This window comes from Lytechinus pictus, chromosome 4 (assembly GCF_037042905.1).
Source record: "Lytechinus pictus isolate F3 Inbred chromosome 4, Lp3.0, whole genome shotgun sequence".
Lineage (NCBI taxonomy): Eukaryota > Metazoa > Echinodermata > Echinoidea > Temnopleuroida > Toxopneustidae > Lytechinus > Lytechinus pictus.
In genome coordinates this window covers 18,230,806-18,256,143 of record NC_087248.1, presented here as the reverse complement: position 1 = coordinate 18,256,143, position 25,338 = coordinate 18,230,806, and the positions used below count along the sequence as shown (strand labels likewise).

Sequence of the window (25,338 nt, the reverse complement as noted above, 5' to 3'; positions counted from 1 at the left end):
AAATATTAAATTCATCTGATTCTCTTTTTGTTGGTAAGGGGAAGAGGGGGGGGGGAGGTTGAGTTCACTAAAACAAAAATACAAACATGACTGAATAACTAAGTGATGGATACTTCTGTACTAAACATGTACATGTAAGAGGGAAGCTGTGACCAATGATAATAAAAAAATATGTTGTACCTGGAAGATAGAGTTTACACAAAATAAAAATAAAAGCATAAAATAATTCAGGTCAGAATGAGAGAAGTAGAATTTACTGTTCATTATTTGAATATAGCACTGAATAAAACATGAACAAAACGGCACAAACAAAGTGTAAGTCATGAAATTTCAGCACTATCTTTAGATAAATATTGGCACTTAAGCATGATACTGTATACAGAATAAACTAAGATTTGTCAAATGCCCAGGACACTATACAACCTTGAATACTTGTGTAACCTTGATCCCCCCAATTCAACACATCATTGGACCATGAATTAAAGCTTGTAAACATTGTTTATAAACAGGATGTGCTATTATTGTTCCAATGTTCAGGGCAACAACCTTCATTGAAATTTACCTCAAGTTATGGTCCAACTTTTGTTACCCTTGCCTTTCTGTACTTTGCAGGTCCATAGAAAACTTTGATAGACTGTGCTAGGATTTAATTCCTCACTACAATGGCCCGTATTCTGAAGTCAGGTTTAACTTAGACTCAGGTTTAAAGTTGTGGTTTAAGTATGGGAAGCCAAAAGTATCAATTTTATTATTAAGTTGTACGTTTCTTATGTTTACTGTGCTCTTTCCTGATTCATTGATGGTGAAGATAATAATCTATATATACTTCCTAGACAATTATGAATGATTTGAGAGCCAAATGAGCTGAAATATGATATCTCTACCGTTAGTGATTTATGTAACAATTGGCTGTCCATACTTAAACCACAACTTTAAACCCGAGTTTAAGTTAAACCCGACTTCAGAATACGGGCCAACGGGTTTATAAACCACTATCATCTGGTTTTACAATACGATTATTGTCAAGGGCCTCAGTATAATTCTAAATGAAGCCATGGTTTATGAAATTAGCGAAAACCAAAACCATTATATCAAAACTTTGTTTACACCAAATGTATGTGATGCTTACATTACCATGCTTGGGGCCTGGTACCTGGGATCTCTCAGTAAGTTTTGATACGCAACTGGGTGACAAGAACTTCCATGAAAATGTGATATGATTACAACTTGGTTATACTTTCGTACATGTATAATCGGGTAGATTTCAAATATCATAATACTGTAAATACAGGAAGGAAACACAAAAATACTGATGATATAAATGAAAATCCAATTAGAACTACAAGTAAAATATTACACAACATGACAGAGCCATACAGTTACTATTAAAAAGCACTATTTGCTCTTTTAACGATACAAACAATCACAATTGCACAAGTATAATTTTTTTGACACAATAAACTTTGTCTTATCCAGGGAGAATACATTGCAAATGATCGGTGGAATCAGGGACTCCAGTCTTCCCTTCACTAATCCTCACAATTCAGACAATGGGGAATGCAAGGAAAGCCAATGTGAAAGTCACTTGAGCTGCAGTCCTGCTATATTTTGAAGTCCAGACTTTGGTTGACAGGAGCGGATCAGGGGGGGGGGGCAGAAAATACAGGTGCACCCTGTAAAAATGACTTAATGTTTTCTCTCTCTCTTTCACTTGTCATATTTTTCTGTAGACAAAATGCCCTTAATCTTAATAAGTGATTAACTTTTTTTTTATTTGGGAGGAAGGGGGGGATTGTCAAATATTTGGGACAAATAGCACCAACTTTAAGAGATCCTGGATTCGCACCAGGTTTAGGTGGTAACTTCCATGGCGAAAGGGCTCAGCAGCATCCAATAAATTCATGATGTCCATGTTTCTTACCATAATCATCCAAAATGTATTTTTTGTTATAATGATAATTATAGAAGCTGGGTTTATAAAGCGCTTTTTGCCTGAGGATACAAAGCGCTGCTACTATTACCCCGGCTTTAGCTCGAGCTACCATCACCGGCGCTCAGTGCAATCAAGGATATAATCCTGCCGGGTACCCATTCACCTCACCTGGGTCGAGTGCAGCACATTGTGGATAAATTTCTTGCTGAAGGAAAACACGCCATGGCTAGGATTCGAACCCACGACCCTCTGTTTGAAAGGCGAGAGTCAGAACCACTAGACCACGGCGTGCTCACATTGTACAACAGGGCAAATGTTTGAAAACAGGTCTGAGTTTTTTTTCTTTTTTGACATTTAAATGGAAGGACAAATTATCCATGCTTACTGTACATGTTAACCTTTGAAATTTGGCAAATTTTACTTTATGATATAAATATGCAATTAAACCATCTCCTATTATTTAAAGAGATAAAATGTATTGAAATATGATATTACACAGAGAGTATTTCATATGTATGTCAAATTATGCATTGTAAAGGAGTACATTCCTTCTTGTCAAAGTACTGCACAGTATCGTCAACATTTCAAAAAAGCAATATATATTTACAAATTCATCACATTTCATGGTAAAAACACACACATAAATAAAAATAAGTATGAAAGATCACTATGTTCATGTCGATCAATAACACCAATTACATCCTACTTCAGAAAAAAAATGCCATTTTACAGCATGCATTGGTGTGCTTGCTATAATCTAAAATATATACAGATTGTACATGGCTGTCCAAATAATTCATTGCACCTTAATAATTAGAACCTGTTAGCCACCTGTTAGCCACCTACAAAAGGGGAATACATTCCAGGAAAGGATACCAAGTTTAATTTTATTCCAAACATCCCTATGATTTTCATAAACAGAAATATGGTGCAATATAAAAGCTTTTGATCATCATCATCATAATCATCATCACCCACCATCATCATCATCATCAAGCAGAACTATCAGTGAAACATGATAAAGAACATCTGAGAAAAATCCCTTTAGTTTAGTAATAAAGAGTAAAGAGTGATGCCACATACAACATACACGCGAGCACTCCGAGCAGCTGTCCCAAATGTCACGAGATATAATTTAAATTAAGTCCAATTTTCTAGAGGTTTACAACTGAAAATATTAATAATGCAATAATCTATGAGATCATAGTGTACGTAGAGTGTATGTCACACGAATGACACAATGTATATACTGTACAAGGACTTGGTCACATGTGACATCACAAATTAAAACCATATAATTTTCTCCAAAAATCCATAGGTACTTTTTTTTTTTTTTTTTCCGTTTTCTGTTTTTCAAAACCTGACATCAATTGGACTTCCCCTTCATGTTACCTGTACATTTGAATTGCAGCACCTTAATTGATTTTACAATATTGCATGAAGATTTGTTTTTTAATCTGAATTAGGTAGTATTTGTATTTTACTGTTTACTGTCTTTGAATAGACTTGGTCTTCTTGGTATTTTACTGGTTGGAATAGGCAATCGTTATTGATTCTGCATGCAAAAAAATGTATCGACTGTCAGTCCGTGTGTCAAGAATAGCAATCAGATACAGGTATACAAGCAACACTATCCCAACTGTTCAGAAATGCCTGTTTCTCGTCACAAGGGGAATATTTCACAAACATAATTTAGGACTTCAGAGTTTGATTTTTGCAAGGTTAAGCCTTGACCTTTCCCCCTGCCACGGAAGATGACTGCTGCCAATGCTTGTTTGTTTCTGTCGATCCTAGTCGACACTCCAAATCCGCAATTCTGATTCAAGTGAAATGGATGTATTAACGCTACTATGCTATTAATCTGCATTCTAAACACTCAGTGTATTTTTGCCTTTTATTTCTTCTGATCTCATATCAGATTACATAAAATGGGATAACCGAGTATGTTGATCTACGTGAAAAAATGCTATTAAAAAGTATTCCTATTAAATGAGGCGGCATAGACTGATGTGTATGGTAAGGTGCATTCAAACTATTCTTAATGCAATCAGGTAAATAACCATCATGGTACTGTAAACAGATAAGCTGTGGAATTAATATTTTCAGCTCACAGGAAATCTTACAATAACATGAAAAATATGAGGTGGGCTGCTTTAAAAATCATCATGTTTACAGGTTTACGTTGAAAATGATGGCACTATGCACCTGCTTGTGTGGAAAGCTTCATCCCCTAGCCTCTCGGATCAAATAGAACCTTATATTTAGAATGATCCAGGATCTATTGCTGCGGGAATGCTTTTGAACACACACACACACAAAATCACTTGTCGTGAAATGTCTGCTCTGATTGGTTGAAAATCAACGCATTTGATTTTAGGAGTTGCATTGCGGTGCATTTCATTTTTTATTGCTATGTGACCCTTTAATTTGCCCCTTGATAACAAGCTGTCTCCAGACCTGGACTGGGGAAGAGTGAGCTTTACAAAATATGAGGGAAGATTCTGAAACTAAGAGACCTGCATAGGTTCTGTGCAGATCAATTATCTGAATAAACTCCTTACCGTATTACATTCTGATTTGAATTCTCACTCTTGTTGAGACAAACGGTATTAGGAGAAAACGTAAGATTATTATTATTATTATCATTATTACTTGTTATTTGTACTGCCCTTTTCCCATTAGGCCCAAAGCGCTTACAATGAATTAATTAAATGTAATATTTTAAAAACTACAAAGTACGAGAGAGATGAGTTTTTAATGACTTTTTGAAAATTGCTTATGTTGGAGACTGTCTAATTATTAGTGGCAGGTCGTTCCAGGATTTTGAAGCCGACACCGTAAAAGTTCTGTCACCAGCTAATGTACGAGTTAATGAATATGTGAGGCGAGGGTGATCACTGGCCGATCTAAGTGCTCTAGTTGGTGTATACAGATTCAAGCAGTTACTTAAATACTGTGGAGCCTGTTTATTATTAAGATAATACCATCAGCCTTTTCCTTTGAAAGTCTTGGACCACTTCTGTGTCAGCAAAAGATATTTATTAGGACCATCTGGACCGTAATCCAGATAAGTAAAGTTTGTCAACTTCTTTGGTACAGCTCTTTCTATCTGTGTCCCTTCGTGCCACTCATTAAAGGAAGTCACAGAGATGATGTCTGGTTTGACTTTTGTCGCAGCTTGCAAGGACCTTTCATAGTAGTCGCCGTTAGCACGATGTTTTGTATTCATGTCATTCCACGGTCTAATCCGTGTGTCTACGTATCCCGGTCCGACACTCGGAACAAACAGAAGGTTGCGCTTTTGTGCAAAGTCCGCGAGAAGTTTCCAGTTCTTCCAGCGGGAACCGTACGTGAAACCACTACTTGCGAAATAGGTGTAGAAGCCATCAAATAAACTTTCCAGGATATCGGATCGATGCTGCGCATCCAGGTACAAACCAAGGAAAATTCCATCGTATATAGAGTTTCTCACACTCAGTTCGTCATTGATGCCGAAGAGCCGCGCCCAGCTCGAAGAACTGGTATGATACGAGTCGTATACGTAGAACATTGGTAAATGTCGACCTTTAAACTTGTAGCGATAGAAAGCTGGGTGGGAGCCATAGTTATCGATGATGTACCTGACATCATCACGAAATGTGACCTCGGATCGACCTTTGTATGGTTCACTGTGAAAGGTTATCTGCAATAATAAAATGGATATGAAATCATTAAATACATGTATCAGCTAAACCTAAAATGCAGTAAAGAAAATACTCATGTGCCATGTGATAAGAGTATTCAACAAGTGGAATGCCTCTGGCCGTCTCACCTGCATCACGCGATTCAATATAGCAGCAGTGCTGATTTTGAAAACTACTATAACTCGCACAAGATGTTCAGTGATACTTGGTTACTCTTATTTCCACGTTTTATGAACTAGACCAATACACTTATAGAGATATGATGGCAATTCAACAAATACCCCCAACGTGGCCAAAGTTCTTTGACCTTACATGACCTTTGACCTTGATCATGTGACCTGAAACTCGCACAGGATGTTCAGTGATACTTGATTACTATTATGTCCAAGTTTTATGAACTAGACCAACACACTTTCAAATTTATGGCTGTAATTCAACAAATACCCCAATTTGGCCAAAGTTCATTGACCCTAAATGACCTTTGACCTTGATCATGTGACCTGAAACTTGCACAGGATGTTTAGTAATACTTGATTACTATTATGTCCAAGTTTCATTAATCAGATCCATAAACTTTCAAAGTTATGATGGTAATTCAACAGATACCCCCAATTCGGCCAAAGTTCATTGACCCTAAATGACCTTTGACCTTGATCATGTGATGTGAAACTCATGCAGGATGTTCAGTGATACTTGATTAACCTTATGTATAAGTTTCATGAACTAGGTCCATATATTTTCTAAGTTGTGATGACATTTCAAAAACTTAACCTTAGGTTAAGATTTTGATGTTGATTCCCCCAACATGGTCTAAGTTCATTGACCCTAAATGACCTTTGACCTTGGTCATGTGACATGAAACTCAGGCAGGATGTTCAGTAATACTTGATTAACCTTATGGCCAAGTTTCATGAACTAGGTCCATATACTTTCTAAGTTATGCTGTCATTTCAAAAACTTAACCTCAGGTTAAGATTTGGTGTTGACGCCGCCGCCGCCGTCGCCGCCGCCGTCGGAAAAGCGGCGCCTATAGTCTCACTCTGCTATGCAGGTGAGACAATAAAAACCAATACAAAATATATAAAATTACTAGTAATAGGAAAACTACCCCAGGAATGTTAAAGGAGAATGAAACCCTTGAAACCAGCTGCAATCCATATCAAAGAGAAAAATCAAAGAAACATATTGTTGAAAGTTTGAGGAAGATGGAATGAATAAGAAAGTTATGAGCATTTGAATATTGAGATCACTAATGCCATGTAGATCCTCCCATTGGCAATGTGACCAAGATCTGTGATGTCACACACGTACAACTCCCTCATTACTTTAGTACTTATTTCACTTATATTCTCACTTTTATAGAGTCTATTACAAGGTGAGGTGTTCTCTTTATGAGAGGACAAGTACAGAGGTTTCACAACATTATATCATTGATGAATCGTTTGTCATATGATTAGAATGAGCAAAAAGAGATGTTTTGGGGTATATTTTCAGTGTCCAAAAGGGGAGAGTTGTTCATCTGTGACATCATAGATCTTGGTCGCATTGCCAATGAGAGGATCTCCATAGCATTAGTGATCTCAACATTCAAATGCTCATAACTCTTCTATTGCTAGTCCTATTTTACTCAAACTTTTGTTGATCTTATTCTTTGATTTTTCTGCTTTCACAAAAGCTAACTTGCTCCAAGAGTTTCATTCTCCTTTAAGTACTCTCAAAGAAATTTCATCAGCATGAATTTAGTGCTGTCCCTGTTTTACTTTGAACACTGTAACAGGAAAAAAATTACGCAAAATACTAATATGATTCATAATGGATTATGGTATTTCACCATGACCAAGTCTAGCTGAAAGGTATTTAATGAAAATCAATTTTCATAATTTATAGAAATAGAGCAAATAGAGCAAACCTATTAAGATATCGTTTACAGAAAGAAGAAAATGTGAAATCCAGAAAACCATGTATTTCCCTCCAGAAATGGAGGCAAATGTTAGCACTGTGAATATATTTTGTTTGATGAATAAAGAAGACCAGCAATGGTTATTTTCCAACAACAAAATATATGCTTTCCAGCAATCAAGACATTTTGGGACATGCTCATTGAAATCTAAATGATTATAAACAAGGGTCATTCCTTCTTTGTTTTATTTTTAGAGAGACCTTGTTCACATACAGTACATAGGCATATTCAATAGATTTCTTAAATCGCAAACACTGGGAAAACAAATCATAACACTATGCTTGTCTGAATTTTCTCTTTTTAATTAAAATTCTATTTTCAGTGGATTACCCCCACCCCCCCTCCGAAAGCATTCCTTCAAAGAGGACAAGAGTAGGGTTTAGAACGTACGCACCTTGATCCCATATTTGTGAGCTATGTTGAGATACGTAGGCATCATATCATCAATAGGTTTCCCTTGATCGTCTGCTAGGCCTGCTGGATACCACGACATCGATATCACCCCTATAACATTGAATGGAAATGTCAAGAAGGAAAGGTTGCCTCAATGAATTGTAAAACAAACACAATTAATTACATACTTCATTTTTTGTCTCTTTTTATTTTAAATCAATTATTGTTGCTGTGGAATTCCCCTTTCAATAAATTGCAATTTTGAATCATGGCTAATACTGTACTGTAAATGTAGTTCTTTCATGGGTGTATGGAATAAGGTATCATTATAATGACTGCTTCTAGGTAAATCTAACTTTTGAAGGTTTCCATGGCGAAGAAGAATAGTGTAGTAGGTTTCACGGTACACCATGTATCCTTCTTGGGCAAGTATTTCAGGACCAACACTTGCCCAAGAAAGATACATGGTGTACCATGAAACCTACTACACTATCTAGGTAAATAATTTTAAGCTGGTATTGCTGTCTGAAAGGTAAATCATTGAAAATTCCATAATTTTGTTTCAATATCCTCTGACAAAAGATTTTTTCACCAAATTTTCAATAAAATTTTTCTATTAGGATGAAAAGAAACTTGAACTTGAATGGACTTCTGCTTTGAGACTGACAAGTACAGGTGTACAGAATTAAGACTGGAACTTTAACTTACCTATGCCTGCTAGTCTTAACTGCTTCATGTGGTCCTCAATGACAGCAGGGTCCCGGGAGCTATAGGGTCCTAGCTGGGGATAGAAGTTGGCTCCAATCTCCCCGGGAGGTTTCCAACTGCCGGAGGGCCAATTCTTTGCCTCATTCTTGTCCCAGTGTGGGAGGAGCGGGTGATTCCAGTGGAGGTACGTACCATCAAACCCCGGGGTGCCATACCACGGGTAATAGAATGCATGAAGGTTGTAGTTTGGAGGGGGCCACGTGGCAGGATCATCCCAGGCTAAATTCTGCTCCTGGTTTATGGCCGAGATCTTGGCATCAGTTCTGTTGGCTGTATTTTCCTTCTTAGCTAATGTCTCAAGTAGTTTGACAGCCTCGCCGGATCTGTGCGTTTTGTTCTTGCCTTTGGCAACAACCTCATGAATCTGTAAGATCTTACTCTTCTCCTGCAGAGACTGTTCTTTGTCAGAATGACCCTTCAGGTGCTCTCTGACATTGTAATCATGACTCTCGTCTCTTTGAAGGGTGCCCTCTTTCTTGACATATTGCACAACATTTCGGGCAGCCTCTATCTCCCCGTCAGAATCCACCGTCATGAGGTTGGAAATCGCCATGAAGCAGCCTCCGAGGAAAGTGATGACAATGACTGCACTGACAACCCTGCAAACCTTCCGATTCCTACAGAGAGCCATAATTCCCTGTTGCTTCAATGTACGAACACTCTGGACACATACACGGGCTTTGGCTAAATTGGCTGTAAGTCCCAGGAACTCTCAGATATCTCTCCAATTAAAGCTGATGCTAATGACTTCGAGGAATCTTGTAACCTGTTGCCATTTGAAGCTCGGTATTTGTTGTATATGTACACAGCAATCCGGAATTACAGATTTCAGCAGTCTAGATGGGTTTGGCATGCCAGAAACAACAGTTCTCTTGTTAGAATAGAAACAAATTTATCTACTTTGTGCTTTGAGGTAAAGTAGCAAGAATCCTGAAGGTAAGAAATAGAATAAATAATAATCAAGATTAATCAATGAATTATTATTGTAATAGTCACTGTCTGAGCTGCATTGGACAGGGGCCGCGGAACGGTTTTCAAAGTGGGGGGGCTGAGCCAAAAGTGGGGGGGCTGACCATGCTAAAAATCACAATCATATGGTCATTTTTACGTTTTTGTACACGGTTTTGGAAAAAAGTGGGGGGGCTGAAGCCCCCCAGCCCCCCCCCCCCCCCGGTTCCGCGGCCCCTGTTGGATTATTTTGCTACACATGTTTAGCTATTTCCTTACTTCTGTGATTCTCAAAGTGGCAAGAACCCTGCAAAGGAGAAAAGTAACATTGTGCGATGCAGGTGAAGAGTGGGTTACAATAAGCATTATTGGCCTTTGATATATAAATTTTTTTCTTCTTCAAATTTGTGCTTTTCACATATGGGCATTTTCACGGTAACTGACGTTACACGGCACAATTTTACACACTTTTCATTGTGTGTATGATTATCTCTAAAACAACAAATGATGGGAGTTTGCAACATCAGTTACCGTGAAAATGCCCATATGTGCCCATCTAAAAGGTTGTCTTGCCCTAAAAATATATAAACTTAATGCCATACCAAATAGAATCACAGACTATCGTTCGAACTTCGAAACAATGCTAAAAATATTAATAATTCCAAAATTCTGTAAGTTTCTTTTGTTTAATTTTTGCTGCATTCTCAGATCATTTCAGTGGTTTGGCTTTTGACGAAACTCGAATTGTAGCGCATAAAGTGCAAAGGCCAAGTGAAGCCAAAGAAATGGGCTCGCACAATGAATTTCATGCGATCAATTTTGTTTTCATGCAGTCTTTACATTGCAGACAAGTTAATGTCTAAGAACACTTCTCAGCACAAAAATCTATTTTGGCAGGTTCATGTCGAGGATTGTTTTAATGTAGATCTATTATTAATGACAAACGAGGGGCTTTCTAAATTATCGCCTTCCTAGCTAATTGTTACTATTGTTCATGGTTTACTCGTATAACATTACCTTTTTATCAATCCTAGGTATGAGGGGCATACATTATTTGCACACGAATAATCACAAAAATAGTGATTAACTGCTAACCTCTACCAACTAACTCATCCCAGAATACTTCTGACAGTATCAAATAGGCCTAGTATCAAACTGAAATGGATTGACGGCAGCCTCCTGCCAAAATAATTGGATAACAATCAGTAGGCAAGTCCTCAAAAAGAAGCTTCATTCACTAAAGTGATATTCATGATAATAGAGTAGCTTTGCATATATACCTATATGTAACAAGCTTGATGGGACCTAAACACCTCTTTAAATTCAGTCATTGCTGCTCTAAATATATCAAAATTCATGATTTTGGTATCATTGTTAAGAAGAAGAATAATTCTTTCAGGTCATGTGTTTGAATTTATTTGAAGATTTTGCAATGAAGGTGAAACTTTTGATCTAAAGCATGGTACAAGATAATTACTTCCACCTGACAAAAGTTATTTTTACACTTAATTTTTTGTTTGAGCCAAAATGATTTTTAGATCATGATAAAGCTGAATATATATATATTTATGCTTTAAAATGGTACAAGTTAAAAAATGGGAATAGGTGTAATCGCAGGTCACACGTTTCATTGGCCAAGTACATTTAGCAGCTCCAAAACAATACTGCACTCTGATTGGTCAAAGAGACCACACACCTCCCGAAATTGGTTTCAAAACATTGTATGCGCGTATCGAGTGGACCTTCCTAATAGTAATAGCAACACTGATGTGTGTTGCTGCCCTCTACGTTTGTTGCACACAATGTTTTGAAATCGGCGGTGAATAATACGTGTGAGGAATTTGATACTGGCCCAAAATCACCAATTTTGAGGATAACCGGAGGATGGACACGGAGTGAAATAAGGTGTAGAGTAAGATATTAAGCTATTTATCTTTCTCGTTATATTTTTTTCTGTAATTTTTACAATAAACCATCATTCCATCTCACCTTTGTCACTCGGTATATCCGAACTGGTTCACCGTCCCGAAGTTCGGGTAGGTGGAGCGTAGTGTAGCGGTAGTGAAGTGGAGTGAAGCCTGCACGAACTTTGCCCGAGGTAGCTATCGTGCAGCCACCATTAGGGGGTGAACAATGCAAAATCCCCCCGACGGGGCACATCGATTTATGTCTTTAATCCTTTATTTCATAAAAATATTGAAGAAGAATTGTACCAAAATAGAGATTATTATTCCGTTTTGGCCTGAAATGCACCAAAACAGGGAAAAACAGTGGCTTACTTCGGCTGTCACGCATCTTCACTTCCCCGTTTTATCCGAACTTAATAATAATAATAATAATAATAATACAGGTATATTTACCCAGGGAAGCCGCTTCAGTTCCGAAAACTGTTCTCCCAGCGGGCCCTGCTATTATTATTACCCCGGCTTTAGCTAAGCTGCCTAGGCGCTCAAAGCATTCAAGGAATTTCTTCCTACCAGGTACCCATTCATCTCACCTGGGTTGAGTGCAGCACAGTGTGGATAAATTTCTTGCTGAAGGAAATTACGCCATGGCTGGGATTCGAACCCACGACCCTCTGTTTCAAAGTCCGAAGACTAATCCACTGGGCCACAACGCTCCACTAGACTCCACTCCAATAGACTTAAGTTCGGATAAAACTTAAATTAAGTACATAAACATATGGCCATTGAGTCCCCTGTAAGTACAGATCGCGCTAGAACTTCGGTCTCTGTATTTGGTGAGTGGAGCCAACGTACATGTAGTTCAGAGGAACAACCAACATAACACTACCATGACTACACTGCAGAGACCGAAGCTTTTGGTCTAGGCACACCCAAGGGTTCATTACATGCCGCCACGCACAGAAAAATCAAGCCATAGAAGTCGTGTGTTGTGGACCCAAAAAGTGAGATCCTAGCACGCGCGACCCACTAGTTAGAAATCCACTGCCAAACGCGGATCGTGGTGCGAGGTTAGTATTAGGGTGTCTGAAGCCACAATGAAAAGTGTCACATTTTTGGCACATTTTTTCGGGGAAGTTCAGGCTACTAGAAAATGTGATCTGATTTGATTATTAACTTGTGTTTGGCATGTATGGAAAGAGAAAATCCAGGGGCTTCTTTTGACAGTAAGGACAAGTTTATATGATCATTTTAAATAAGGATTTAGAGATAAATTGCAAACCCTTATTTTTGTGTGTGTTGAGATTGCCATTTCTCCATGCGTTTTCTATGGGAAAATGAAATTTCTGTTATGCACAATTTTTTTCAGTTTCACTTTGTCGCAGTTATTCATTGTGATCTGGTTTCCAAATCTTTATAAAAATCATACCATCAGATAGAGCATAAAAAATCCTATTCACTATTGGACTCTTTATGGACAAGTTTTTGGCATTAATAATAAATTTATAGCAGCTCTCGGAAGCTAAAAATTTGGATTTGTGTGTGTCCATTTCTTAACTACACAGTCTATGGCAGAGAAATGCTGAAAATTTACCTAATTTCATTCTTCTTTTTTGCAGCCAATATTCAATAATTTGATTTTTTCAAAAATGTTACATTTCTGTCAGTCTGAAGGTTATTTCTCTTCAAATTCACAAAGAAAATGTGATATTTTCTTGAAATAAGAAAAATAATTTTTTTCTCCAGACACCCTATTAGTATACTAATTAAAGGACAAGTCCACCCCAACAAAAAGTTGATTTGAAAAAAATGAAAAAAATCCAACAAGCAAAACACTGAAAATTTCATCAAAATCGGATGTAAAATAAGAAAGTTATGACATTTTAAAGTTTCGCTTAATTTCACAAAACAGTTATATGCACATCCTGGTCGGTATGCAAATTGGCAGACTGATGACGTCACCCAATCACTATTTCTTTTGTATTTTATTATATGAAATATGAAATATTCTAATTTTCTTCTCCTTGTCAAGTGAAACAAAGTTTTATTTCTCCCTGAACATGCGGAATTACCGTTATTTTAACAGTTTATGGTTAAGTTAAGTTGGTCCTTATTGTCAAACCTGTAAAAATTGAAATATTGTATTATTCAAACAATAAAAAACAAAAGAAATAGTGAGTGATGGACATCATCGACTCTCTCATTTGCATATCGCTGAGTTGTGCATTTACTCAAACTGTTTTGTGAAAAAATAAGCTTAACTTACAATTTTACAAATGTCATAACTTTCTTATTTTACATCCGATTTCGATGAAATTTGCAGCGCTATGTTTGTTTGATTTTTCTCTATCGATTCAAATCAACAATTTCCTGGGGTGGACTTGACCTTTAATAGTAATACTAATACTAATAACCTCGCAATACCGGTACGTGTGAGTGGTCTAGGCAGGGCGTAACCCAGAGAGCTCCCGCCCGCTGCGCGGACGGGAGCTCTCTGGGTTAGGCAGGGCGGTGTTCACGTCTGCGCATCGATCTGACGCACATAATTTGAATACGTGGGACTACACATGAAAATAATTGATATCTACCCATAAATATCACACTTTTTGATGAGCGTTCGGCCTCCAGTTTGTCGACTTTCTGTCAGCAAGTTTCAGTGTGGCATGAAGAGTGGCCTGAGAACTATGAGGCGCCGAATGTACCAATATTATATAGAACAATTATTTGTTATATAATCATTATTTATTAAATAATAACTATTATTTATATATAATTTACATTTTATTTGTAAATAACTACTATTATATAAAATATCATTTCTAATTATTTATATATAATTCCAAGTAATACTTCATTATTTGTAAATAATAATAGTTCGACATTCCATTATTTATAAATAATGATTATTTGTTTTTCATTATTTATAAATAATGATTATTTGTTTTTCATTATTTATAAATAATGATTATTTGTTTTTCATTATTTACAAATAATGATTATTTGTTTTTCATTATTTATAAATAATGATTATTTGTTTTTCATTATTTATAAATAATGATTATTTGTTTTTCATTATTTATAAATAATTTGTTGAGTTTTCCATTATTTATAAATAATGATTATTTGTTAAATAATGAAAACGTCTACTTCATTATTTATAAATAATTTTTTCGAGTGCACCATTATTCTCATTATTTATAAATAATCATTATTTAATGTTCGAGTTTTCCATTATTTATAAATAAAGATTATTTGTTAAATAATGAAATATCTACTTCATTATTTATAAATAATAATTTTGTTTCAATATCCCATTATTTATAAATAATCATTATTTATAAACAATTTTTACAGTTTGCCATTATATACAAATAATCATTATTTATATACAAATAACCATTATTTATTAAATAATGCCATTATTTATTAAATAATGCCATTATTTATTAAATAATGGAAAACTCGCTATAACATGCAAATGTGGGACCGCCCATGATATGAATATTCATGATGCGATTTCCTTTTTCGTGATTTTTCTTCACAAATTTTTGTCCATTTCCTCTTCATAATGACATTTCTTGAAGCAATTTTCTAGGGATATGGTCTGATTGTAATATTCTTCATTTTCTATATAACCTTGTCTTCGTAGAAATATCAAAAAGTGTAATTTTATACGATTTTTCCTACAGTTCACAATCCCCATAGGCGCGCGTGTATCGTAGGGACAACCGGTGAATCGACGGAGTGCTCTTCATCGAAATACTACGTTGGTTGGTCCCCGGAAGTGGCGGGCGGAATTTAGCCCGAATCCTCGATGGAAGTCGATCAAGTGCATATGAGCTGAGAGAGTGAAATATCAGTGTACTTGTACAGGCCCTTCTACTTTTTATAAATATTTATTGTTGCTTTTTTTGTTAAGTTAATTTTTCCTGGTGTAGAGATAAGTTTCAGTTCTAATAATGCACTTCAAATACATTTTGGAGTGTCTGTTTGAGGCGTTTGGGGCGATTTCACCCTGGCCCCAAAATGCTCGCAACGACAATACGGGGCCATGGTGACCCCTAAATTTTTAAAAACTTATTTTTCTATTGAAAATTATCACAAAATTCACCAAAAGTGTGCACGAAAGCCTTCGTATTTCACTTTTAAAACTCCAAAAAGTGCCCAAATGACAAGCTTGGTCGCTTCGCTGTGTCGCTTTCAACTTGAGAACGTTTACGCGTCTGCTTCCCCCCCCCCTCCTCCGAAAGAAATTCTGTATACGGCCATGCTCTAAAGAGCCTGGCACATTGATTTATGTATACTTCATTTTCATTATTTTTATCTCATTATCAACATGGCCTTACGCAGAATTTTTTTCCAGGGGGGCCGGGGCCGGAGCATGACGCGCGTAAACTTTCTCAAAAAAATCTTGAAAGCGAGACAGCCACGGGACCAAGCCCAAATGACAAGCTTGGTCGCTTCGCTGTCTCGCTTTCAACTTGAGAACGTTTACGCGCGTCTGCCCCCACCCCCCGAAAGAAATTCTGTGAACGGCCATGCTCAAAAGAGCATATGGCACATTGATTTATATGTACTTTTCATTTTCATTATTTTTATCACATTATCATCATGGCCTTACACAGAATTTTTACCGGGGGGGGGGGAGCAGCTAGGACGCGCGTAAAGTTTCTCAAAAAAATCTTGAAAGCGAGACAGCGAGGCGACCAAGCTCAAATGACAAGCTTGGTCGCTTCGCTTTTTTAAGATTTTTATGAGTTTACGCGCGCATCCTGCTCCCCCCACCCCCCCCCCCCCGGAAAAAATTCTGCGTAAGGCCATGATGATAATGAGATAAAAATAATGAAAATGAAGTATACATAAATCAATGTGCCAGGCTCTTTTATTAGAGCATGGCCGTATACAGAATTTCTTTCGGAGGAGGGGGGTGGGGGGGAAGCAGCTACGCGTAAACGTTCTCAAGTTGAAAGCGACACAGCGAAGCGACCAAGCTTGTCATTTGGGCACTTTTTGGAGTTTTAAAAGTGAAATACGAAGGCTTTCGTGCACACTTTTGGTGAATTTTGTGATAATTTTCAATAGAAAAATAAGTTTTTAAAAATTTAGGGGTCACCATGGCCCCGTATTGTCGTTGCGAGCATTTTGGGGCCAGGGTGAAATCGCCCCAAACGCCTCAAACAGACACTCCAAAATGTATTTGAAGTGCATTATTAGAACTGAAACTTATCTCTACACCAGGAAAAATTAACTTAACAAAAAAAGCAACAATAAATATTTATAAAAAGTAGAAGGGCCTGTACAAGTACACTGATATTTCACTCTCTCAGCTCATATGCACTTGATCGACTTCCATCGAGGATTCGGGCTAAATTCCGCCCGCCACTTCCGGGGACCAACCAACGTAGTATTTCGATGAAGAGCACTCCGTCGATTCACCGGTTGTCCCTACGATACACGCGCGCCTATGGGGATTGTGAACTGTAGGAAAAATCGTATAAAATTACACTTTTTGATATTTCTACGAAGACAAGGTTATATAGAAAATGAAGAATATTACAATCAGACCATATCCCTAGAAAATTGCTTCAAGAAATGTCATTATGAAGAGGAAATGGACAAAAATTTGTGAAGAAAAATCACGAAAAAGGAAATCGCATCATGAATATTCATATCATGGGCGGTCCCACATTTGCATGTTATAGCGAGTTTTCCATTATTTAATAAATAATGGCATTATTTAATAAATAATGGCATTATTTAATAAATAATGGTTATTTGTATATAAATAATGATTATTTGTATATAATGGCAAACTGTAAAAATTGTTTATAAATAATGATTATTTATAAATAATGGGATATTGAAACAAAATTATTATTTATAAATAATGAAGTAGATATTTCATTATTTAACAAATAATCTTTATTTATAAATAATGGAAAACTCGAACATTAAATAATGATTATTTATAAATAATGAGAATAATGGTGCACTCGAAAAAATTATTTATAAATAATGAAGTAGACGTTTTCATTATTTAACAAATAATCATTATTTATAAATAATGGAAAACTCAACAAATTATTTATAAATAATGAAAAACAAATAATCATTATTTATAAATAATGAAAAACAAATAATCATTATTTATAAATAATGAAAAACAAATAATCATTATTTGTAAATAATGAAAAACAAATAATCATTATTTATAAATAATGAAAAACAAATAATCATTATTTATAAATAATGAAAAACAAATAATCATTATTTATAAATAATGGAATGTCGAACTATTATTATTTACAAATAATGAAGTATTACTTGGAATTATATATAAATAATTAGAAATGATATTTTATATAATAGTAGTTATTTACAAATAAAATGTAAATTATATATAAATAATAGTTATTATTTAATAAATAATGATTATATAACAAATAATTGTTCTATATAATAATGGTACATTCGGCGCCTCATACTACAGAACGGCCGACCAATTATATAGCTCAGCTCAGCCAGTGCAGTTCAGCCTATACAGTATACCCTTCTTTTATTATAAACTTCTGCTAAGCTAGCGCCTAAGACAAGTAAGTTGTTTTGTTTTTTCCTCACATTTCGCCACCAGAGGGCGTCAACAACTTCGAAGCAAGGCCTTGCGTCGAAGTTCAGTCCAGGGGCTGATTGCACGAAAGGGGGCCCAAGGACCGCCTTCTGTTATGTTTGTTGGGTATAATGGCGACCAGTCATATTTGACTATTACCATAGGCGGCGGAAGCGGGGGGGGGGGGCGGGGGGACCTGTCCCCCCCCTAAATTTGAGGTGTGGGGGGACGGTCCCCCCTAAATTTTTTGTTGATAACTTTTTTTTTTTTGCTTGTCAATTTTTTTTCCTGCGTCCCCCCTAAATTCACGTGAACCCCCTAAAATGTTTGTGGCCCCCCCCCCTGAAATTTAGGTTGAACGCCTTTTTTTTTTTTGCTTGTCAAAAAATGTTGGTAATCCCCTCCTAAAATTTAGGTTGATAACCTTTTTTTTTCTGCTTGACAAATTTTTTACCTGTGTCCAGCCCAAAAATTTCAGGTCGACCCCCCCCCCTAATTTTTTTGGCTTCCGCCGCCAATGACTATTACTGCCAACTCGTTACTTTTTTTCTTCTTTCTATTCGTTTCTTTTTTTTCCTTCCTCCTTTCTTTCCTTTTCTTTTCCTCAATCTTTACTCTCCCATTTTTTAAGTATATCTTTCGGTGTCTCTCCGGTGCAGACAGGGGGCTTCCTTTGGGATACTACTCTGACTAAAAGTAATCTTGAAACTCAAAAAGAAAAAGAATAAGAATCAAACTATTTGGAGATCTTTTCCCGTGGAACTTGATTTCCGCTCGTTTTCGCAAACATACAATATGTCATTTTTTGGCAAATTCAATATGATAAACTTTGAAATTTCGAAATTTATGGGGGCAACTAGAATAAGGGCTCTAATAAATGAAATGGTGCAAATTATATTGTTAAATCGAAGAAGAAGAAAGTTGAATGACCATGAAGATGATGTTAGTAGGCCTACATCTTCTTTTATATCGCCCATCTTTTATAATACGCTGTATGCGGGATATTTCTGAAATTTATGATAAATAATAACTTCTATTTTTATGCATTTTCGTGAGATATTACATCATTTCATGAACAAAAATGCTGTATGTTTACTTAATTGGACGAATAAAATATGTTTGAAGGTAATTCATTGAAAATGTGTTCTAGAATTGATAAAGAGCGAAATGATATTCCATTGATTTACAATGCTATGTATGTTTAAATTGTCACTTCCCACTCTATATTTTGGTGTTAATTGTTTCTGATGTTAGATATTTTGTATTTTGCATTTTTGATGTTGTTTGTTGTTGTTGTTGTTCATAGTTATCTTGACATGTATTTTAAACTGCAGGGCGCCTTTGTAAAGCAGTTTTAAGAACTGAACAGGCCTACCCTGCAGTATAAAATAAATAAAACAAAATAAATAAATAATAAATAAATATAGTCATTATGGCGCATCAGAATAAATGGGCGATACGAAGACGGTTCTTGCAAAGACCCTTTCGTGCAATGAGCCCCATGCAGGCCTGTCGCTTTTCGATGATAATTTCGTCAACATCTTTCAACATAAACGCGAATTATGCTATAAAACAACTGATAATGTGCAAAAGACATATAAGTATATATGATAAAGCATTAAACAAACTAAGAGAAGAAGGTAAGTGTAAAGATGTATCTATGAGTGATATGTATATAAATATATCCAAAAAAGAAATGTATATGAAAAAATATAAATACACATATGGTGTAACTGATATTGTAATCCGCTATATAGGTGTGACCGTGACGGGAAAAAAACATAAGACTATATTGTATATGTGAAAAAGAGGAAGCAAATTGTCTAAAAAGGTAAAAGCAAATATAGAAGAGATGGGGTGTATTATGAAGAAACCATAGTATACATGTAAATTACCTTGTTCATTTACCTTGTTTAGATTTTCTCGCTGGAAATATCAGTGGTTCAGATACTGTAAGGGACCTTGGAGTTATTGTTGATAACAACTTGACCCTTAACCAGCATATCAGAAATGTTTGTCGTTGTGCATCATGGGGTATTTGTAAGATAGGGAAGTTAAGAAAGTATCTTGATAACTCATCTACTGAACGTATAGTACATGCCTTTGTATCATCCCATTTAGATTATTGTAATGCTTTACTTGCTGGTTTACCTCAATCTAGTATAGCCCCCCTTCAAAGAATTCAAAATACTGCAGCTAGATTGGTAACCCTCACAAAGAAATTTGAACATATCACCCCTATTCTCTACTCCCTCCATTGGCTTCAGGTTCATAATAGAATTATTTTTAAGCTAGCTCCTTCTCCTTGTCTATAAAATCATCTATGGTCTCACCCCATCCTACCTTCAAAATCTTATCTCTCTCTGTCCCTCATCCTCTGCAACTCAACGTCTCCGATCTTCTTTTACTGCTCACCTTCGACTATCTCTAGGACCCCGCACTTTTACCCGTTATGGCCGTTGTGCTTTTTCTGCTCTTGCCCCTAAACTCTGGAACAATCTCCCCATCTCCATCCGTAATGCATCCACTGTCGAATCTTTCAAAACACTCCTCAAATCTTACCTCATTAAGCAGTCCTCTTAATTCCATATCCTGTTCTCACTTTTTTTTTCTTTCCACTGCGCTTAGAAACTGTTGTATTAAAGGGGAATCCAGCCTTGGCCATAACATGTTGTGTTGGGAAGGAGAAAAATGAATTAAACAGAATGGTGAAAGTTTGAAAGAAATCGAACAAGCAATAAGAGAGTTATAGCTGCTTTAAAATTGAGATCACTAATACTATGTAGATTTCAAATTGGCAACTGGGTAAGTAAATTATGACAAGGGGTAAGGACAACTTTCCCATAGGCCATGTACTTTATTATCAGGGATATGTGGTTTTCTCCTAAGTACCCATTCCCCTGGGGCAGTAATCTAAATATAACCCAGGTAGTATATTGTTTTATGTCCTCATGAAAGAAAAATATAATTTGAAATAAAACTTTTGGTAAAAATGAAATTTTAGCCATAATATGTATTGGAGTACATGGAAGAGTAGTCCTTGCCTTACATCACTGTGACATCCCATATGCGGCCAATTTGAAGTCTCCATGGGTATAGTGATTACCAATATTTACAACTTTTAAAGATTCATAACTTTCTTGTTGTTTGTCCAATATTGTTCAAACTTTCACCTATCAACTTATCTGATTTTTCTTTTCCTCATAAAAACAAGTTTTTATTTGGGTTGGATTCCCCTTTAAGCGCTATATAAATGTTAATTATTATTATTATTATTTAAATAAGCAAATGTGGTAAATCTAAAAGAGGGAGTGGAGAAAAAAAAAATATATATAATGATTATTATATCGCCTGAATAAGGAAGGAAATTTTTTTTTGCTGAGCTTGTATGAGATATGGGAGGAAAGTAGAGGAAGCAACTATAATGTAACTATTCAATAGAGCTGAGGGGAAAAAATATATGTATATATAAATTGAAAGTGGATAGGAAAGAAAAATCAGTCGTTCCCCTCTTGGATGTTCAGGCCATGAGGTTGGGTGGTGCGAAGTCGTCTCATCCAGAACTTCTCTCTGCTAGTACGGACTGAGTCAGGACGGGTACCTAAAGATTCGATGCCCTGTAGCATCATGTCAGTGATGGAGTGGTTAGGGAGGTTAAAATGGCGGCCAACTGGAGTGTCCAGCTTTGCTGTGTTGACGGTGGATCTGTGCCCGTAGAATCGTTTCTTGAGTGTGGTCTTGGTTTCCCCTATGTATTGTACCCTACAAACTCTGCAAGTGATGAGATATACAACATTAGTGGTAGTGCATGTGATGTTGCCCTTGATTTGGTGAGACAGGCTGGTAGAGTTGCTGGCCGTGAAAGTGTCGCCCTCGTGAAGGTGTATTACACATATGATGCACCTGTTGCTGGTGCATTTGAAGGTGCCATGCTGTATGGGAGAAGAATGGTTAGTGAGGGAGGGCACTTCAGCACGAACAATGAGGTCCCTGAGATTTGGTGGGCGTCGATATGCTAGAAGGGGAGTATCGGGAACGGCCTGTTGGAGACGATCAGAAGTGTGTAAAATGTGGTGGTTATCACACAGGATTTTGCGGAGAGGGGGTAGATTGGGATGGAAGGTGGTCACAAGCGGTATTCTGTTGGTAGTCTCCTTGTCACTTTTATTTATGGGGCAAATGGTAAGATATATCGGCAGACTAAGATTTTTTGATTGAATCTATATGCTGAAACAGACAAAAAATATATCTCGGCTAATAAGTACGGAAAAACCAGATTATAATATCCGCGTTGGACAACTGAATTGTCTCTCTTACTTTTCATTCACTAACTGCTGAATGCATGCACTCAGCATGTTTGTAAGAAGAAATGAATATCTTTTGCCAGTCTATATACCTACTGGCCTAGCTATGCTCAAATTAAATAAGACCCTAGCTATATTTACAAAGTTTTTTTTAACACTGACCTGGATATCACCCGCCTTTTGTGAATTACTGAAACCTAACATTTAACTAATTATGACAATTACATTTCGAATACAGACAAGCCCAATTCCAAGCTCAATTACCAAGAATGCATGTAAAATTGTATATAGGAAAGACCATACTAGTCCATTACGTAACCCCAACATGACCGTCAAGTTGGGTATATATGCTTTTTGAGGGCTCAATATTGTAGTACATAGGGTGTCTTCAAGAATACGAAGTTTGCCACCTGGGGACCGTTTCATCAACATTTTTGTCTGACAAGTTGTCAGATCTGACATCTTTCCTTGATTCTGATTGGCTGAGAGGCACTGTTACTATAGTAACTGTCGGATAAAATGGGACTTGTCGGATAAAACGTCCGACAAGTCCTTTCATGAAACGCTCCCCTGGGCACCCTTGGGCATTTTTTTTTATTCACGTCATAAGCCACGCCCACTTTTTCACATTCCTCTCAATCATGTCAATTATGATTTTTCTATTTTTATGTAGGCCTTATAAACATATCATGTTGGGTATCAAATTAATGCTAATGACAAATCAAATATGGTATTTAGGCCACGAATAGGTCATTTAAATGTCATTAAAGATCTTAAAGGTTAAATTAGGACACAAAAGGGTAATACAAAATATAACTCGGAACATAGCTCTCATGTTTTGGAAACAAAAATAGAACATATCATTATGTTGTTTTTTTAAATTTGTAGTTGAGAGTTTGTATATTTATAATCTGGTGGTTACTAACCTGGGACTGTAAGGCAATTGTTTTTTTATCAGCATCATAAGCCACGCCCACTTTTTCACATTTCTTTTAATTGTGATGACTTTTCTATCTTACGAAATAAGCATAATATGATGTTCGGTATCAAATTAAAGCTAATGAAAATTCAAAAGTAAATGCATGGATCTCATGGCATTTAGGACTCGTCCATGGTCCCGTAACACAAAGGTTAGCGATTGATCGTACGCTTGATTTTCACGAGTGATTGTACATTGTAGTCAATGGAATCAATCGTAAAAAAATGTTGTACGATCATTGCTAAGCTTTACGGGCCCCTGATCATTTTAAAGTCATTTAAGGTCATAGGTCAAATTAGGTCACAAATGTAAGTTTTTCACATAAGGCAGAACATCTCGTGTTTTGAATACAAACAAGTCAAGTATTATAGTTAAATGAAATTTGTAGTGTACATTAAGAATATAATTGGTGCTACTTTGTCATCCTTGGGCATTTTTTTCCTTACTTTTTCACATCGGCATATATTATATCACCCATCTACATGCTATGTATGGAATGGACATATCAAATTTGCCGGGTTTCAAATTAAAGCTAATGAAAATTTCAATGCAAATATAATGGATCATCAGACTTTCAAAACGTGAGCAGGTCATTTACAGGTCAGTTTCTGTTCTTAAAAGGTCATATTGGCAGCCCCCAAAAAGAGAATTTCAACATATAATTCAGAACATGATAAAATCTCTTCAGTGTTTTGAAAAGACGCATTGGTGGAATCTCTTATCCTGTAAAAAGCTGATATCAGTGCAGGTGCAATGTGAACAGAAACCAATCATCAATTGAAGCGTATTGGACATCATTATCAAGAGGCTGACGTGGGAACTATTAGATATCTTCTGAAGATATCACCGTAGAGGAAGCACATGCAAATTCTCATTGTCGATACATACATTTATTTGTTCTACCAATATTCTTTTAGGGGTTTATAAGCCTGTTTCATCTTGGAGGAAACATAATTGACATGACATTGAAGACATCAAAGCTAGGAAAAAATGTTGCCTGTGCACTGCCAATGCCATATCCAGGGGCCGCGGAACTGTTTCAAAGGGGGGGGGGGGCTGAGCCAAAAGTGGGGGGGGGGGGCTGACCATGCAAAATATCACAATCATATGGTAATTTTTACGTTTTTGTACACGGTTTTGGAAAAAAGTGAGGGGGGGGGGGGGGGCTTCAGCCCCCCACTTTTGCGGCCCGTGCTTTCGATCAGGTTGTGATACCGTATCGTATCCATTCGGCAAGGGAAAGAATGTCACACCCTATACATGCTGTTCGAATAAGATCCAAATTTGTATATAAGGAGTTTGGTTGCAAAAGGGGTTAGATCCACATTGGACCATTCCGAGAAAAATCATGTTTTTTTTTATTCTCCCATATTGCAATATTCTTATGAGAAACTAAATTGTCATGATGTACTCCCTTACCATGTGAAAAAAAACAGGGTATAAAAGAAATTTACCTGTCTTCTTTTTTTTTAATATATATATTTTAATCATCATTGTGGATCTAACCCCTTTTGCAAGAACTGAAATGAATCCAATCCCTTTTGAACAAAAGAGTTTTTTTTTTCCCTTCCACTTTTAGTCACGTTTTAACGTAAATTTCAAATTTCCTTTGGTAGGTATCATTAGAGCGACTAAAATCTGTAGATTTGGAGAAAAAAAAAATTATGAAAAATTGATCCAACCCATTTTGACAAATGAGCTCTTTAGAAGAGTTTGGTTGCAAAAGGGGTTAGATCCACTCCAAGAAAATCTTTTTTTTTGTTCTCCCATATTGCAATATTCTTATGCGAAACATAATTTTCATGATAAACCTTACTATGTGAACATAAATTTGGGTATAAAAGAATTTACCTGTCTTC

General features: G+C 36.3%; 1 protein-coding gene across 5 annotated transcripts; it reads right to left on the bottom strand.

The window, feature by feature from the left end:
- Window positions 1-2,282: 2,282 nt before the first annotated feature.
- On the bottom strand, window positions 2,283-14,350 carry LOC129258905 (glycoprotein endo-alpha-1,2-mannosidase-like). Of its 5 annotated transcripts, XM_064098540.1 has the most exons (5): window positions 14,178-14,280; window positions 11,675-11,863; window positions 8,678-9,667; window positions 7,971-8,080; window positions 2,283-5,615 (listed from the first exon to the last, which is right to left on the bottom strand). In XM_064098540.1, exons 3-5 carry the CDS (start codon window positions 9,366-9,368, stop codon window positions 4,920-4,922), a joined length of 1,497 nt encoding a protein of 498 aa, XP_063954610.1. In that variant the 5' UTR covers window positions 9,369-9,667; window positions 11,675-11,863; window positions 14,178-14,280; the 3' UTR covers window positions 2,283-4,919. The 5 variants fall into 5 exon arrangements, with proteins under 5 accessions (XP_063954610.1, XP_063954608.1, XP_063954611.1 ...); XM_064098538.1 differs by lacking the exon at window positions 11,675-11,863 and having other exon boundaries at window positions 14,178-14,350; XM_064098541.1 differs by lacking the exon at window positions 11,675-11,863 and having other exon boundaries at window positions 8,678-9,573.
- Window positions 14,351-25,338: the final 10,988 nt, after the last annotated feature.

What these genes read in the sequence shown, in the direction of transcription:
- LOC129258905 (XM_064098538.1), bottom strand. Translation starts at nt 9,368, where the DNA reads ATGGCTCTCTGTAGGAATCGGAAGGTTTGCAGGGTTGTCAGTGCAGTC. An exon ending in GTTAAGACTAGCAGGCATAG is followed by an intron (nt 8,081 to 8,677) that starts GTAAGTTAAAGT and finishes TCAATGTTATAG; the next exon opens with GGGTGATATCGATGTCGTGG. An exon ending in CTCACAAATATGGGATCAAG is followed by an intron (nt 5,616 to 7,970) that starts GTGCGTACGTTC and finishes TTATTATTGCAG; the next exon opens with ATAACCTTTCACAGTGAACC.